The sequence below is a fragment of the Salmo salar genome, chromosome 15 (assembly GCF_965601325.2).
Source record: "Salmo salar chromosome 15, fSalSal1, whole genome shotgun sequence".
Lineage (NCBI taxonomy): Eukaryota > Metazoa > Chordata > Actinopteri > Salmoniformes > Salmonidae > Salmo > Salmo salar.
Window position 1 is genome coordinate 114,200,001 of NC_138305.1, and position 17,986 is coordinate 114,217,986.

Sequence of the window (17,986 nt, forward strand, 5' to 3'; positions counted from 1 at the left end):
TAATATCGGCCAACACTCACTAACTCTGCAACTCCTGCTAGTGACACACACAGAGAGACAGGAAGTTCCATTAGTATTTTAGTGTTTTAGTATTACACACAGAGAGACAGGAAGTTCCATTAGTATTATACACAGAGAGACAGGAAGTTCCATTAGTATTTTAGTGTTTTAGTATTATACACAGAGAGACAGGAAGTTCCAATAGTATTTTAGTGTTTTAGTATTTTACACAGAGAGACAGGAAGTTCCAATAGTATTTTACACAGAGAGACAGGAAGTTCCATTAGTATTTTAGTGTTTTAGTATTATACACAGAGAGACAGGAAGTTCCAATAGTATTTTAGTATTTTACACAGAGAGACAGGAAGTTCCAATAGTATTTTACACAGAGAGACAGGAAGTTCCATTAGTATTTTACACAGAGAGACAGGAAGTTCCATTAGTATTTTACACAGAGAGACAGGAAGTTCCATTAGTATTTTACACAGAGAGACAGGAAGTTCCAATAGTATTTTAGTGTTTTAGTATTTTACACAGAGAGACAGGAAGTTCCAATAGTATTTTACACAGAGAGACAGGAAGTTCCATTAGTATTATACACAGAGAGACAGGAAGTTCCATTAGTATTTTAGTGTTTTAGTATTATACACAGAGAGACAGGAAGTTCCATTAGTATTTTACACAGAGAGACAGGAAGTTCCATTAGTATTTTAGTGTTTTAGTATTATACACAGAGAGACAGGAAGTTCCATTAGTATTTTACACAGAGAGACAGGAAGTTCCATTAGTATTATACACAGAGAAATAGGAAGTTCCATTAGTATTTTAGTGTTTTAGTATTATACACAGAGAGACAGGAAGTTCCAATAGTATTTTAGTGTTTTAGTATTATACACAGAGAGACAGGAAGTTCCATTAGTATTTTACACAGAGAGACAGGAAGTTCCATTAGTATTTTACACAGAGAGACAGGAAGTTCCATTAGTATTTTACACAGAGAGACAGGAAGTTCCCATTAGTATTTTACACAGAGAGACAGGAAGTTCCATTAGTATTTTACACAGAGAGACAGGAAGTTCCATTAGTATTTTACACAGAGAGACAGGAAGTTCCAATAGTATTTTACACAGAGAGACAGGAAGTTCCATTAGTATTTTACACAGAGAGACAGGAAGTTCCATTAGTATTTTACACAGAGAGACAGGAAGTTCCATTAGTATTTTACACAGAGAGACAGGAAGTTCCATTAGTATTATACACAGAGAGACAGGAAGTTCCATTAGTATTTTACACAGAGAGACAGGAAGTTCCATTAGTATTTTACACAGAGAGACAGGAAGTTCCATTAGTATTATACACAGAGAGACAGGAAGTTCCATTAGTATTATACACAGAGAGACAGGAAGTTCCATTAGTATTATACACAGAGAGACAGGAAGTTCCATTACTATTATACACAGAGAGACAGGAAGTTCCATTAGTATTTTACACAGAGAGACAGGAAGTTCCATTAGTATTATACACAGAGAGACAGGAAGTTCCATTAGTATTATACACAGAGAGACAGGAAGTTCCATTAGTATTTTACACAGAGAGACAGGAAGTTCCATTAGTATTTTACACAGAGAGACAGGAAGTTTCATTAGTATTTTACACAGAGAGACAGGAAGTTCCATTAGTATTTTACACAGAGAGACAGGAAGTTCCATTAGTATTATACACAGAGAGACAGGAAGTTCCATTAGTATTTTACACAGAGAGACAGGAAGTTCCATTAGTATTATACACAGAGAGACAGGAAGTTCCATTAGTATTTTACACAGAGAGACAGGAAGTTCCATTAGTATTTTACACAGAGAGACAGGAAGTTCCATTAGTATTTTACACAGAGAGACAGGAAGTTCCATTAGTATTTTACACAGAGAGACAGGAAGTTCCATTAGTATTATACACAGAGAGACAGGAAGTTCCATTAGTATTATACACAGAGAGACAGGAAGTTCCATTAGTATTTTACACAGAGAGACAGGAAGTTCCCATTAGTATTTTACACAGAGAGACAGGAAGTTCCATTAGTATTTTACACAGAGAGACAGGAAGTTCCATTAGTATTTTACACAGAGAGACAGGAAGTTCCATTAGTATTTTACACAGAGAGACAGGAAGTTCCATTAGTATTATACACAGAGAGACAGGAAGTTCCATTAGTATTATACACAGAGAGACAGGAAGTTCCATTAGTATTATACACAGAGAGACAGGAAGTTCCAATAGTATTATACACAGAGAGACAGGAAGTTCCATTAGTATTATACACAGAGAGACAGGAAGTTCCATTAGTATTATACACAGAGAGACAGGAAGTTCCATTAGTATTTTACACAGAGAGACAGGAAGTTCCATTAGTATTTTACACAGAGAGACAGGAAGTTCCATTAGTATTTTAGTGTTTTAGTATTACACACAGAGAGACAGGAAGTTCCATTAGTATTATACACAGAGAGACAGGAAGTTCCATTAGTATTTTAGTGTTTTAGTATTATACACAGAGAGACAGGAAGTTCCAATAGTATTTTAGTGTTTTAGTATTACACACAGAGAGACAGGAAGTTCCATTAGTATTATACACAGAGAGACAGGAAGTTCCATTAGTATTTTAGTGTTTTAGTATTATACACAGAGAGACAGGAAGTTCCAATAGTATTTTAGTGTTTTAGTATTTTACACAGAGAGACAGGAAGTTCCAATAGTATTTTACACAGAGAGACAGGAAGTTCCATTAGTATTTTAGTGTTTTAGTATTATACACAGAGAGACAGGAAGTTCCAATAGTATTTTAGTGTTTTAGTATTTTACACAGAGAGACAGGAAGTTCCAATAGTATTTTACACAGAGAGACAGGAAGTTCCATTAGTATTATACACAGAGAGACAGGAAGTTCCATTAGTATTTTACACAGAGAAATAGGAAGTTCCATTAGTATTTTAGTGTTTTAGTATTATACACAGAGAGACAGGAAGTTCCAATAGTATTTTAGTGTTTTAGTATTATACACAGAGAGACAGGAAGTTCCATTAGTATTTTACACAGAGAGACAGGAAGTTCCATTAGTATTTTACACAGAGAGACTGGAAGTTCCATTAGTATTTTACACAGAGAGACAGGAAGTTCCCATTAGTATTTTACACAGAGAGACAGGAAGTTCCATTAGTATTTTACACAGAGAGACAGGAAGTTCCATTAGTATTTTACACAGAGAGACAGGAAGTTCCATTAGTATTTTACACAGAGAGACAGGAAGTTCCATTAGTATTTTACACAGAGAGACAGGAAGTTCCATTAGTATTATACACAGAGAGACAGGAAGTTCCATTAGTATTATACACAGAGAGACAGGAAGTTCCATTAGTATTATACACAGAGAGACAGGAAGTTCCATTACTATTATACACAGAGAGACAGGAAGTTCCATTAGTATTTTACACAGAGAGACAGGAAGTTCCATTAGTATTATACACAGAGAGACAGGAAGTTCCATTAGTATTATACACAGAGAGACAGGAAGTTCCATTAGTATTTTACACAGAGAGACAGGAAGTTCCATTAGTATTTTACACAGAGAGACAGGAAGTTCCATTAGTATTTTACACAGAGAGACAGGAAGTTCCATTAGTATTTTACACAGAGAGACAGGAAGTTCCATTAGTATTATACACAGAGAGACAGGAAGTTCCATTAGTATTTTACACAGAGAGACAGGAAGTTCCATTAGTATTATACACAGAGAGACAGGAAGTTCCATTAGTATTATACACAGAGAGACAGGAAGTTCCATTAGTATTTTACACAGAGAGACAGGAAGTTCCATTAGTATTTTACACAGAGAGACAGGAAGTTCCATTAGTATTTTACACAGAGAGACAGGAAGTTCCATTAGTATTTTACACAGAGAGACAGGAAGTTCCATTAGTATTTTACACAGAGAGACAGGAAGTTCCATTAGTATTATACACAGAGAGACAGGAAGTTCCATTAGTATTATACACAGAGAGACAGGAAGTTCCATTAGTATTTTACACAGAGAGACAGGAAGTTCCATTAGTATTTTACACAGAGAGACAGGAAGTTCCATTAGTATTTTACACAGAGAGACAGGAAGTTCCATTAGTATTTTACACAGAGAGACAGGAAGTTCCATTAGTATTTTACACAGAGAGACAGGAAGTTCCATTAGTATTTTACACAGAGAGACAGGAAGTTCCATTAGTATTATACACAGAGAGACAGGAAGTTCCATTAGTATTATACACAGAGAGACAGGAAGTTCCAATAGTATTATACACAGAGAGACAGGAAGTTCCATTAGTATTATACACAGAGAGACAGGAAGTTCCATTAGTATTATACACAGAGAGACAGGAAGTTCCATTAGTATTTTACACAGAGAGACAGGAAGTTCCATTAGTATTTTACACAGAGAGACAGGAAGTTCCATTAGTATTTTACACAGAGAGACAGGAAGTTCCATTAGTATTTTACACAGAGAGACAGGAAGTTCCATTAGTATTATACACAGAGAGACAGGAAGTTCCATTAGTATTATACACAGAGAGACAGGAAGTTCCATTAGTATTTTACACAGAGAGACAGGAAGTTCCCATTAGTATTTTACACAGAGAGACAGGAAGTTCCATTAGTATTTTACACAGAGAGACAGGAAGTTCCATTAGTATTTTACACAGAGAGACAGGAAGTTCCATTAGTATTTTACACAGAGAGACAGGAAGTTCCATTAGTATTTTACACAGAGAGACAGGAAGTTCCATTAGTATTATACACAGAGAGACAGGAAGTTCCATTAGTATTATACACAGAGAGACAGGAAGTTCCAATAGTATTATACACAGAGAGACAGGAAGTTCCATTAGTATTATACACAGAGAGACAGGAAGTTCCATTAGTATTATACACAGAGAGACAGGAAGTTCCATTAGTATTTTACACAGAGAGACAGGAAGTTCCATTAGTATTTTACACAGAGAGACAGGAAGTTCCATTAGTATTTTACACAGAGAGACAGGAAGTTCCATTAGTATTTTACACAGAGAGACAGGAAGTTCCATTAGTATTATACACAGAGAGACAGGAAGTTCCATTAGTATTTTACACAGAGAGACAGGAAGTTCCATTAGTATTTTACACAGAGAGACAGGAAGTTCCATTAGTATTTTACACAGAGAGACAGGAAGTTCCATTAGTATTATACACAGAGAGACAGGAAGTTCCATTAGTATTTTACACAGAGAGACAGGAAGTTCCATTAGTATTTTACACAGAGAGACAGGAAGTTCCATTAGTATTATACACAGAGAGACAGGAAGTTCCATTAGTATTATACACAGAGAGACAGGAAGTTCCATTAGTATTTTACACAGAGAGACAGGAAGTTCCATTAGTATTATACACAGAGAGACAGGAAGTTCCATTAGTATTATACACAGAGAGACAGGAAGTTCCATTAGTATTTTACACAGAGAGACAGGAAGTTCCATTAGTATTTTACACAGAGAGACAGGAAGTTCCATTAGTATTTTACACAGAGAGACAGGAAGTTCCATTAGTATTTTACACAGAGAGACAGGAAGTTCCATTAGTATTTTACACAGAGAGACAGGAAGTTCCATTAGTATTTTACACAGAGAGACAGGAAGTTCCATTAGTATTTTACACAGAGAGACAGGAAGTTCCATTAGTATTTTACACAGAGAGACAGGAAGTTCCATTAGTATTATACACAGAGAGACAGGAAGTTCCATTAGTATTTTACACAGAGAGACAGGAAGTTCCATTAGTATTTTAGGACGTAACAGTTGGTTTCCTGGTTCTATTTTCTCTAGGTGTTTGTGACAATTTATTTATTTGTTATTTTCAAGGTGTTTGTGGCGTGTCCTGTTCCCCGCTGTTCCCCGGAGAGCCTGCAGGTGGCGCTACAGCTGGTCAACATACAGACGCTGGCTTTCACCCCCCCAAACACACACCCCTGGAGAGTGTACCTCTACACACACACCTCACACTTCTCTACAAAGACACCACACACACTCATACTGGCAGAACTACTACACACTGGAGGAGAGGGAGAGAAGGAGGGAGAGAAGGAGGGGGAGGGAGAGAAGGAGGGGGAGGGAGAGAAGGAGGGGGAGGAAGAGGGAGAGAGAGAGGGGGAGGGAGAGAAGGAGGAGGGGGAGGGAGAGAAGGAGGAGGGGGAGGGAGAGGAGGGGGAGGGAGAGAAGGAGGGAGAGGAAGAGAAGGAGGGGGAGGGAGAGAAGGAGGGAGAGGAAGAGAAGGAAGAAGGCTTACTAGTGGTAATGAGACAGCATCCAAGAGACGAGACAGCTCTGAGAGGATTCCTGTCTGTTCTCACTACTGTCCTACACACACTGTCCACACACACAGCCTGAACACACACACACAGCATGAACACACACACACAGCATGAACACACACACACAGCATGAACACACACCACACACACACTCACACAGCCTGAACACAGACACACACACTCACACAGCCTGAACACACACACACAGCATGAACACACACCACACACACACTCACACAGCCTGAACACACACACACACTCACACAGCCTGAACACAGACACACAGCCTGAACACACACACACAGCATGAACACTCACACAGCCTGAACACACACACACACTCACACAGCCTGAACACACACCACACACACACTCACACAGCCTGAACACACACACACACTCACACAGCCTGAACACAGACACCTAAGAGGCAACATTGATGTGTTTCTTGTAAAAACAATAAAGATGATGGAATTTGATATACTCTTTGTGTGTGTGTGTGTGTGTGTGTGTGTGTGTGTGTGTGTGTGTGTGTGTGTGTGTGTGTGTGTGTGTGTGTGTGTGTGTGTGTGTGTGTGTGTGTGTGTGTGTGTGTGTGTGTGTGTGTGTGTGTGTGTGTGTAAAGTAACTGCGAGGGATCATCAACTAGATTCAGCAGTGGGAACCCCTGCCAGACTGCCCAGTTCACTCAACTAGCCAGACTGCCCAGTTCACTCAACTAGCCAGACTGCCCAGTTCACTCAACTAGCCAGACTGCCCAGTTCACTCAACTAGCCAGACTGCCCAGTTCACTCAACTAGCCAGACTGCCCAGTTCACTCAACTAGCCAGACTGCCCAGTTCACTCAACTAGCCAGACTGCCCAGTTCACTCAACTAGCCAGACTGCCCAGTTCACTCAACTAGCCAGACTGCCCAGTTCACTCAACTAGCCAGACTGCCCAGTTCACTCAACTAGCCAGACTGCCCAGTTCACTCAACTAGCCAGACTGCCCAGTTCACTCAACTAGCCAGACTGCCCAGTTCACTCAACTAGCCAGACTGCCCAGTTCACTCAACTAGCCAGACTGCCCACTAGCCAGACTGCCCACTAGCCAGACTGCCCACTAGCCAGACTGCCCACTAGCCAGACTGCCCACTAGCCAGACTGCCCACTAGCCAGACTGCCCACTAGCCAGACTGCCCACTAGCCAGACTGCCCACTAGCCAGACTGCCCAGTTCACTCAGCTAGCCAGACTAGACAGGGTCTATAGAGACAACTAGTCAGACGTTCTGCCCCTGAACAAGGCAGTTAACCCACTGTTCCCCTGAACAAGGCAGTTAACCCACTGTTCCCCTGAACAAGGCAGTTAACCCACTGTTCCCCTGAACAAGGCAGTTAACCCACTGTTCCCCTGAACAAGGCAGTTAACCCACTGTTCCCCTGAACAAGGCAGTTAACCCACTGTTCCCCTGAACAAGGCAGTTAACCCACTGTTCCCCTGAACAAGGCAGTTAACCCACTGTTCCCCTGAACAAGGCAGTTAACCCACTGTTCCCTGGTAGGCCGTCATTGAAAATAAGAATTTGTTCTTAACTGACTTGGCTAGTTAAATGAAAAAGGGTGGAGGTCAGAGACCTGGCAGTGTGTTGCCAGGACAACAACCTCTCCCTCAACGACGAGACAGCCTATAGGGAGGAGGTCAGAGACCGGGCCGTGTGTTGCCAGGACAACAACCTCTCCCTCAACGACGAGACAGCCTATAGGGAGGAGGTCAGAGACCTGGCAGTGTGTTGCCAGGACAACAACCTCTCCCTCAACGACGAGACAGCCTATAGGGAGGAGGTCAGAGACCGGGCCGTGTGTTGCCAGGACAACAACCTCTCCCTCAACGACGAGACAGCCTATAGGGAGGAGGTCAGAGACCGGGCCGTGTGTTGCCAGGACAACAACCTCTCCCTCAACGACGAGACAGCCTATAGGGAGGAGGTCAGAGACCTGGCAGTGTGTTGCCAGGACAACAACCTCTCCCTCAACGACGAGACAGCCTATAGGGAGGAGGTCAGAGACCGGGCCGTGTGTTGCCAGGACAACAACCTCTCCCTCAACGACGAGACAGCCTATAGGGAGGAGGTCAGAGACCTGGCAGTGTGTTGCCAGGACAACAACCTCTCCCTCAACGACGAGACAGCCTATAGGGAGGAGGTCAGAGACCTGGCAGTGTGTTGCCAGGACAACAACCTCTCCCTCAACGACGAGACAGCCTATAGGGAGGAGGTCAGAGACCTGGCAGTGTGTTGCCAGGACAACAACCTCTCCCTCAACAACGAGACAGCCTATAGGGAGGAGGTCAGAGACCGGGCTGTGTGGTGCCAGGACAACAACCTCTCCCTCAACGTGATCAAGACAAAAGGAGATGATTGTGGACTACAGGAAAAGGAGGACCGAGCACGCCCCCATTGTCATCAACGGGGCTTGTTGAGAGCTTCAAGTTCCTTGGTGTCCACATCAACAACAAACTATCATGGTCCAAACACACCAAGACAGTCGTGCAGAGGGTCTGACAATGCCTATTCCCCCTCAGGAGACTCAAAAGATTTGGCATGGGGTCTTCAGATCTTAAAAAAGTTCTACAGCTGCACCATCGAGAGCATCCTGACTGGTTGTATCACCACCTGGTATGGCAACTGCTCGGCCTCCGACTGGAAGGCACTACAGAGGGTAGTGCGTACGTGCCAAGCTTCCTGCCATCCAGAACCTTTATACCAGCCGGTGTCAAATCACCAAATACTTCAGCCACCATAGTCATAGACTGTTCTCTCGGCAAGCAGTACCGGAGCGCCAAGTCTAGGTCCACACCCCAAGCCATAAGACTGCGGAACAGCTAATCAAATGGCTACCTGGATTATCTGCATTGACCCTCCCCTTTTTTTGTTTTTACGCTGCTGCTACTCACTGTTTATGATCTATTATCTATGCATAGTCACTTTTACCGCTACCTACATGTACATATAACCTCAATTACCTCGACTAACCTGTGCCCCGCATATTGACTCTATCACTTTTCAGGTAAGACCCAGATGCAGACAATGTCGAAGTAACAACAGTTTATGAATCAATCAGGGACAGGCAAAAGGCAGGTCAAGGGCAGGCAGAGGTCAGTAACAGGAGACAAAGGGCTGTGAGACATGGGTTTATTAACTCTGGACACATGAAAGGTAGGATGTATACGAAGGGTACGAGGCAACAGAGGAAGAATAGCAGAGGGGCTAATGACTTTGGAGATGGGAAACAGGCCGATAAACCAGGGGGGAGAGTTTGCGGGATTCCACCCGGAGGGGCAGATCCCGGGTGGACAGCCATACCTTCTGCCCTAGACGATACCGGGGAACCGGGGTCCGGTGGCGATCTGCTTGTCGTCGATACCTGGAGGTGGTCTTGAGGAGGGCCGACCGGGCTCTCCTCCAGGTACGACGACAGTGGCGGACAAACATCTGGACAGAAGGTATGCTGACCTCTTCTTTCTGCTCAGGGAAGAGTGGGGGGGTGATACCCCAGGGAACACTCAAAAGGTGAGCAGGGAAGGATGTTGCAGGTGTATTTGACCCACACAAGCTGCTGGCTCCAGGTTGTGGGGTTGGCGGAAACCAGGCCGCGCAGAGTAGTCTCTATGTCCTGGTTGGCTCACTCTGAGTGGCCGTTGGACTGGAGGAGTTTGTGGAAGAGGTCAAGAAGGTGTTTGATGCCCCGTTCTCCGGGAGAGAGGCTGCCCAGAAGCTACTCCAGCTTCGGGAGGACTCCCGCAGTGTGACAGACTATGCAATGGATTTCTGCATGTTGGCAGCTGAGAATGCCTGGAACCAGGAAGCGCTGTTCGACATGTTCCTACACGGAGTATCGGAGTAGGTCAAGGACGAGCTTGCAGCCCGGGAATTACAGATCACTTCCCTCTTCGCCTTGACCATCAGGATTGATGGGCGACTACAGGAACGACGGAGGGAGAGGTAGATCCAATTTCACTCGCCCGTCCAAGGATTCCACCTCGCCTCCGAGGCATCCCGGGAGTCCCCGACGGCCCCGTTGCCGAGAGAACCCGAGGCTACCCGAAGAAGGCCGAGTCACCGTTTCCCGAGCATATGCAACTAGGCAGAGCTGGGTTGTCTCCAGCGGAACGGTTATACAGGCTCAACACTAAGAGTTGCCTGTATTGCGGGACTTGTGGTCATTTTGTGTCATTTTGTCTGTTAAAAGATCAGGCTCACCAGTAGGAGCGAGTACTCTGGTGGGCTATATGGAGAACTTTTCAGCTTCCCTTACTCACACTCCGTTTCATGCCCTTCTGCTGTGGGGAAACCAGTCAAAATCTCTCCGGGTCCTCATCGACTCTGGGGCCGATGAGAGCTTTTTGGACTCTACCCTGGCTTCCGAGCTGGGCATCCCCTCTCCATTCCCATGAACGTTAGAGAGCGGGACGGGCTATCCCGACTGTACTATCTTATCTGTCGGGACCAGAGACCAAGGCCATGGAGATCTACATTGGGGACTCCCTAGCTGCAGGATTCATCCGTCCTTCTAATGATGTCCTTGTTTACCTGTGTGCTGACCCTGTTCCTGTCCTGTTACCTGTCTGTTCCTCATTAAATATTCAACTCTCTGTACCTGCTCCTCATCTCCAGAATCGGTCCTTACAGAATGCAGAAGCCATCATACGAATCGGGGAGGACTGACGTTCCGATTGGTGGTGATGTCAGGTCCGGGGCCCGACACCGATGGAACCGGGGGTGCCTAAGCCAGCTCGTCGGGCTGTCACGCCCTGGATGGCTCGAGAGGTTTCTTTCCCCGGTTGGCTCGGAAGGCGCCCATCCCACGTCCGTCCTCAGCGGGATCGACAGGCCTTCACGCCTCAGCGGGATCGACAGGCCTTCACGCCTCAGCGGGATCGACAGGCCTTCACGCCTCAGCGGGATCGACAGGCCTTCACGCCTCAGCGGGATCGACAGGCCTTCACGCCTCAGCGGGATCGACAGGCCTTCACGCCTCAGCGGGATCGACAGGCCTTCACGCCTCAGCGGGATCGACAGGCCTTCACGCCTCAGCGGGATCGCCTTCACGCCTCAGCGGGATCGACAGGCCTTCACGCCTCAGCGGGATCGCCTTCACGCCTCAGCGGGATCGACAGGCCTTCACGCCTCAGCGGGATCGACAGGCCTTCACGCCTCAGCGGGATCGACAGGCCTTCACGCCTCAGCGGGATCGACAGGCCTTCACGCCTCAGGCCTTCACGCCTCAGCGGGATCGACAGGCCTTCACGCCTCAGCGGGATCGACAGGCCTTCACGCCTCAGCGGGATCGACAGGCCTTCACGCCTCAGCGGGATCGACAGGCCTTCACGCCTCAGCGGGATCGACAGGCCTTCACGCCTCAGCGGGATCGACAGGCCTTCACGCCTCAGCGGGATCGACAGGCCTTCACGCCTCAGCGGGATCGACAGGCCTTCACGCCTCAGCGGGATCGACAGGCCTTCACGCCTCAGCCGGTTCGACAGGCCTTCACGCCTCAGCCGGTTCGTCTGGGTTTCACACCCAGCCGGCTTGTCCATCACATGTGCCTCGGCCGGCCTGTCAGGCTCGCTCAGGTGGGATGCCGGGTGGCGCACCTAAAGGGGGGGGGGGGGGGGGGGGGGGTACTGTCACGCCTGCTCCCGCTCTTCCCCCCTGGCACTCGAGGGTGCCAGGCTCCCCAGCATTACACACTCCTGCCATTATCATTACACACACTTGCCTTCCCCCCCGTCACGCGCATGAGTGATTATTGGACTCACCTGGACTCTATCATCTCTGTCATTACCTTCCCTATATCTGTCTGGTTTCCCCGCTCTGTTCCCTGCTTCTGCATTGATTGTCATATGTTGTTTTGTACCCGTGTGCTTACACTGTTCTTGTATTGGTCTTTGTCTGTTTCCTGATTAAATGTTGACTCCCCGTACCTGCTTCTCATCTCCGGCGTCGGTCCTTCCAGACTTCTGCATCCTTATTGTTATTTTAATTGCTATTTAATTTTCTACTCTAGGCGCGCCACCCGGCGTCCTGTGAAATGCTACCGACAAGCGCTTAACCAACAAGGCAGGTTTAAAGAAACATAAGAGTTATATGGTCTACACACACACACACACACACACACACACACACACACACACACACACACACACACACACGGTCATCAGGACTGAGGTCTGTGAAATGCTACCGACAAGCGCTTAACCAACAAGGCAGGTTTAAAGAAACATAAGAGTTATATGGTCTACACCTGTACTAGCATGTCTCTACTACTAGCATGTCTCTACTACTAGCACGTCTCTACTACTAGCACGTCTCTACTACTAGCACGTCTCTACTACTAGCACGTCTCTACTACTAGCACGTCTCTACTACTAGCACGTCTCTACTACTATATTTTAGATGATGCTGATATGTTGTGATGATGCTGATATGCATAACAAGGTGAGTTCCAAAATGTATTTAATCCTGCTGCATAAATTATGCAATATTCCAGGGAGATATGTATACTGTAGCTAAGAACGTAATACTAAGTGTATGTTGTGTAGTAAGCTGTTAGTAGCCCATGTGCCTCACCCTAATAATTTGGTCTATTTACCCCTCTTCATTTATCCTACTGTTCTGACTTGGTGGTGCACATGTAGCCTATAACCTGTTTTAGAGAAATGTCATTGAATATTGTAAGAGCTTTCATTGTCCGTTTATATGCCCCCTTTATTTATCCTACGGTTCTGACTTGGTGTACAGGGAGATCACTGTAAGAACGGCCCATGTTCTGAATTCTGTTGCTGTACATTTCAAAAGTGCGGAACAAATAGTTATATTGACTACGTCCGCCCTAGCTCGCTCATTAATGTCTTAATCGAAATTACAGATTGCCTCTTATCCGCTTGTCGTCCCCTTATGCCATAGTTTGTACATCTCAAATATCAGTAGAAACCACATTTTTTAAAGCAAGTCAGCCATGTTTTTTAAAAAGGCAGTAGAGGCTGAATGAACTGTTTCGCTGCCAGACAAGGCTCCGCTGATAGCCAGGTGCAGCAGTGGTAAGGTGTTGGGACTTCTTTTGGGACTCTGCTGTTGGGACAGCTTTATGGAGGCCCTAACAGCTTTATGTAGAGGCCCTAACAGCTTTAGGCCCTAACAGCTTTATGGAGGCCCTATCAGCTTTATGTAGAGGCCCTAACAGCTTTATGTAGAGGCCCTATGTAGAGGCCCTAACAGCTTTATGTAGAGGCCCTAACAGCTTTAGGCCCTAACAGCTTTATGGAGGGGCCCTAACAGCTTTAGGCCCTAACAGCTTAATGTAGAGGCCCTAACAGCTTTATGTAGAGGCCCTAACAGCTTTATGTAGAGGCCCTAACAGCTTTATGTAGAGGCCCTAACAGCTTTATGTAGAGGCCCTAACAGCTTTATGTAGAGGCCCTAACAGCTTTATGTAGAGGCCCTAACAGCTTTATGTAGAGGCCCTAACAGCTTTATGTAGAGGCCCTGACAGCTTTATGTAGAGGCCCTAACAGCTTTATGTAGAGGCCCTAACAGCTTTATGTAGAGGCCCTAACAGCTTTATGTAGAGGCCCTATCAGCTTTATGTAGAGGCCCTGACAGCTTTATGTAGAGGCCCTGACAGCTTTATGTAGAGGCCCTGACAGCTTTATGTAGAGGCCCTAACAGCTTTATGTAGAGGCCCTAACAGCTTTAGGCCCTAACAGCTTTATGGAGGCCCTAACAGCTTTATGGAGAGGCCCTAACAGCTTTAGGCCCTAACAGCTTTATGGAGGCCCTAACAGCTTTAGGCCCTAATAGCTTTATGTAGAGGCCCTAACAGCTTTATGTAGAGGCCCTAACAGCTTTATGGAGGGGCCCTAACAGCTTTATGGAGGCCCTAACAGCTTTATGGAGGCCCTAACAGCTTTATGTAGAGGCCCTAACAGCTTTATGGAGGCCCTAACAGCTTTATGTAGAGGCCCTAACAGCTTTATGTAGAGGCCCTAACAGCTTTATGGAGGGGCCCTAACAGCTTTATGGAGGCCCTAACAGCTTTATGTAGAGGCCCTAACAGCTTTATGTAGAGGCCCTAACAGCTTTATGTAGAGGCCCTGACAGCTTTATGTATAGGCCCTAACAGCTTTATGTAGAGGCCCTAACAGCTTTATGGAGGCCCTAACAGCTTCATGTAGAGGCCCTAACAGCTTTATGTAGAGACCCTAATAGCTTTATGGAGGCCCTAACAGTTTGTGGGCACCGCTTGTCACCATTACACGGAACCCAAACCGGCTGCGCGTGTGCGCCATCGTGCATAAATGCATTTTGTCCCCCCACACCAAACGCAATCACGACACGCAGGTTAAAATATCAAAACAAACTCTGAACCAATTACATTAATTTGGGGACAGGTCAAAAAGCATTAAACATTTAAGGCAATATAGCTAGCTTGCACTTGCTAGCTAATTTGTCCTATAGAGCTAGCTTGCACTTGCTAGCTAATTTGTCCTATAGAGCTAGCTTGCACTTGCTAGCTAATTTGTCCTGTGATATAAACATTGAGTTATTTTACCTGAAATGTACAAGGTCCTCTACTCCGCCAATTAATCCACACATAAAAACGGTCAACTGAATCGTTTCTAGTCATCTCTCCTCCTTCCAGGCTTTTTCTTCTCTGGACTTTATATCACGATTGGCAACTTTCATAAATTAGGTGCATTACCGCCACTGACCTCGTTCGTCTTTCAGTCACCCACGTGGGTATAACCAATGAGGAGATGACACGTGGGTACCTGCTTCTATAAGCCAATGAGGAGATGGCACGTGGGTACCTGCTCCTATAAACCAATGAGGAGATGGGAGAGGCAGGACTTGCAGCGCGATCTGGGTCAGAAATAGAACTGACTTCTATTTTAGCCCTTGGCAACGCAGACGCTCGTTGGCTCGCGCGAGCAGTGTGGGCGCAATAATTGAATAACATGTATGTCTACATTTATTTTTGCAACGCTGGCGTACGCGACACGAGCGGTGTAGTCAGCCTGTTATAGTGCAATTAATGTATTGTTTAGTGTTGTGGCTTTGCTGGCATGCATCCAACTTTTTTTTTTTTTCCCCCCAACAAGATTTACATGCTAAAATCGCCACTGGCTATATCAGGGGAAATCAAGGCCTGTCTGTCTGACCCCAAATTTGTATTTATATTAAAAAATGAAAATCTATGCAAATACTTTCACTGTTTTATCTCCAACACAACCGACCCTGACACACGCACAGGAAATGTTTTTTTTTTTTTTTACAGAGTTTTAATGTTGTATGATTTTGTTAGTGTACATCAGTAAACTAACAGCACTCAGTACATCAGGAAACAAAATATATTCTGGGTGTGAGACTGCTCGAGAGAAAGATGGAGAGAGAAAGAGAGATGTGGAGGTAGATATGTTTTACTAGTCACCCTGTGTGTGATTCTCTTGGGCAGCTGAACAGGGTTCTCTCTCTCCCTGGATAACTGTTCTCTCTCCAGCTGAGGTGTTTCCTATTGTGGCTCTTCTCTCTCCAGCTGAGGTGTTTCCTCTAGTGACTGCTCTCTCCTCTTGCTGTATGTCAGGGTGAGAGACTGCTCTCTCTCTGAGGCTTGAGTCAAAGGTCTCTCCCCACGACCCGATTGCCCGGTGACTGGTCTTTCTCCTGTGACTGGTCTCTCTGAGGTTGGGGCATTGCAGGTCTGTATGTTGAACAAAGAGAATGAGGGAGAAGAAAAGAGAAGAGAAAGAAGAAGAGGAGAGATCATTAAGGAGAAGAGAGGAGGGAGGAGAACATAGAGGAGAGGATATGAGGAGGAGAGCATAAAGGAGAAGAGAGGGGAGGATAGGGGAGAAAAGAGGAGAGATCATTAAGGAGAAGAGGAGAGGAGAACATAGAGGAGAGGATATGAGGAGGAGAGGGGAGGAGAACATAGAGGAGAGGATATGAGGAGGAGAGCATAAAGGACAGGAGAGGAGGGAGGAGAGAGTGTGTCTAACCTGATCCCCTTCCGTCTGGCCGTCTGCAGCTGGAGCGGCGGTGGTTTTGGCAGCCCTGTGTGTGTGGATGCCATGTCCGGAGTGTGTGTATGTGTGTGTGAGACGCTGTCTGCCCTCCTCAGAGCGAGCCGTGGGGTTGATGGAGGCAGGAGGAAGATGAGCAGGCAGCTCCCATGTCCCCTTAAAATCTGGCCACGCACTGCCACGCTACACACACACACATAATTAAGCACAGACAGACATCCATAAGCACATAGATATACATGCATATACAGGTCTCTGTGTGTGTGTGTGTGCATGTGTGTGTATATGTGTGTGTGTGTGTGTGTGTGTATATGTGTGTGTGTGTGTGTGTGTGTGTATATGTGTGTGTGTGTGTGTGTGTGTGTGTTGTTCACTAACCTTAGCCTTCACTCCTGGTAGGAGATGTCCACGGTCACTGGCAATGAAGATGGTGTGGCCCTGTGCTGCTGAGGGCCTCTACACACACACACACACACACACACACACGTACACACACACACCCACACACACACACACACACACACACACACGTACACACACACACCCACACACACACACACACACACCCACACACACACACACACGTACACACACATACACACACACACACACACACACACAGTTGATTTCAACTAAGTTCAACTCATGGAGAGAAAGTAACACTATTTGCATATTTGTCTGGCACATTTCACAAACACTTAACGTTAGCTCGGTACTGTAAGTTACCTCCTTGAAATGCTTTGGCACGGTCCAATTTTGCAGTTTCTGCGAGTTGAACGCATTTTCATACTAAAACACACAACAACAGCACATGTTTACTGCTCTACACAATAACAAAGAAACCAAATAAAACAAAAAGTGTATTTTTATTTAATGAATGTTGTCTTTTTTTTACCTGGTTAGCCGAGTAACCCGACGACATGTTCACCTAGCGGCTAGCTCTGTTGTTGACAGGCTGTTGCGTAGCAACAACGGAACAGGAAGTTCTCGTCCCGTTGTGTTTCAGTTGTCTCTAGTTTGGATCGGAGATCTGTCACCAGTTGAGCTGTTACCCAGAACATCATCAGTACAGTTTGGATCAGAGCTTTTCTGTCACCAGTTGAGCTGTTACCCATAACAACACATCAGTACAATTCCCCAACATCTGTTACAGAAACATAAATAGGACTGTGCTATTTGGATAACACAATGCAAGTGTCTGTTGTTTAGAGCCACTGCTGAGCCAATAGGAATGACGCCAGCCCTACCAGTAGAGGGACATCAAGCTGGCCAGACCTGCAGCGGCACCACACAACAACAACAACAACAACAACGTGCTGTTTATTACCGTTCTCCTAGCAGCAGGATATTATGCTAACATCACGATCGCGGATTTTCCCCCCTTCACAATAAGAGTCCCCCCCTCCCCTGCAAAGACAAACTTTAGGAATATTGATTTTTTTTTTTGCACTCTAGTGCAGTACAACTGTTTTTCCACAGCATTGCAATCCTCGTTGAAAAAATGTATGATAATTTGTTGTTTTGGAGTGGGACTGTCTCTC

General features: G+C 45.6%; 2 protein-coding genes across 4 annotated transcripts in view; one reads left to right on the forward strand and one right to left on the reverse strand.

The window, feature by feature from the left end:
• The window catches only part of ap4b1 (adaptor related protein complex 4 subunit beta 1), a 38,888-nt gene extending 32,027 nt beyond the window's left edge, over positions 1 to 6,861 (forward strand). For 2 of the 3 annotated variants that reach the window (XM_045696119.2, XM_082962307.1), the window contains one exon: positions 5,934 to 6,861. In XM_045696119.2, the coding sequence (XP_045552075.2) occupies positions 5,934 to 6,458 (525 nt within the window). In that variant the 3' untranslated portion in view covers positions 6,459 to 6,861. The remainder of the gene's footprint in view (positions 1 to 5,933) is intronic. The other variant, XM_082962306.1, reaches the window with a different exon arrangement.
• An 8,894-nt stretch (positions 6,862 to 15,755) lies between these two features.
• On the reverse strand, positions 15,756 to 17,383 carry cfap126 (cilia and flagella associated protein 126). The gene is made up of 5 exons (NM_001146404.2): positions 17,341 to 17,383; positions 17,172 to 17,234; positions 16,824 to 16,901; positions 16,422 to 16,628; positions 15,756 to 16,123 (listed from the first exon to the last, which is right to left on the reverse strand). Exons 1-5 carry the CDS (start codon positions 17,365 to 17,367, stop codon positions 15,935 to 15,937), a joined length of 564 nt encoding a protein of 187 aa, NP_001139876.1. The 5' UTR covers positions 17,368 to 17,383; the 3' UTR covers positions 15,756 to 15,934.
• Between the last annotated feature and the right edge of the window lie 603 nt (positions 17,384 to 17,986).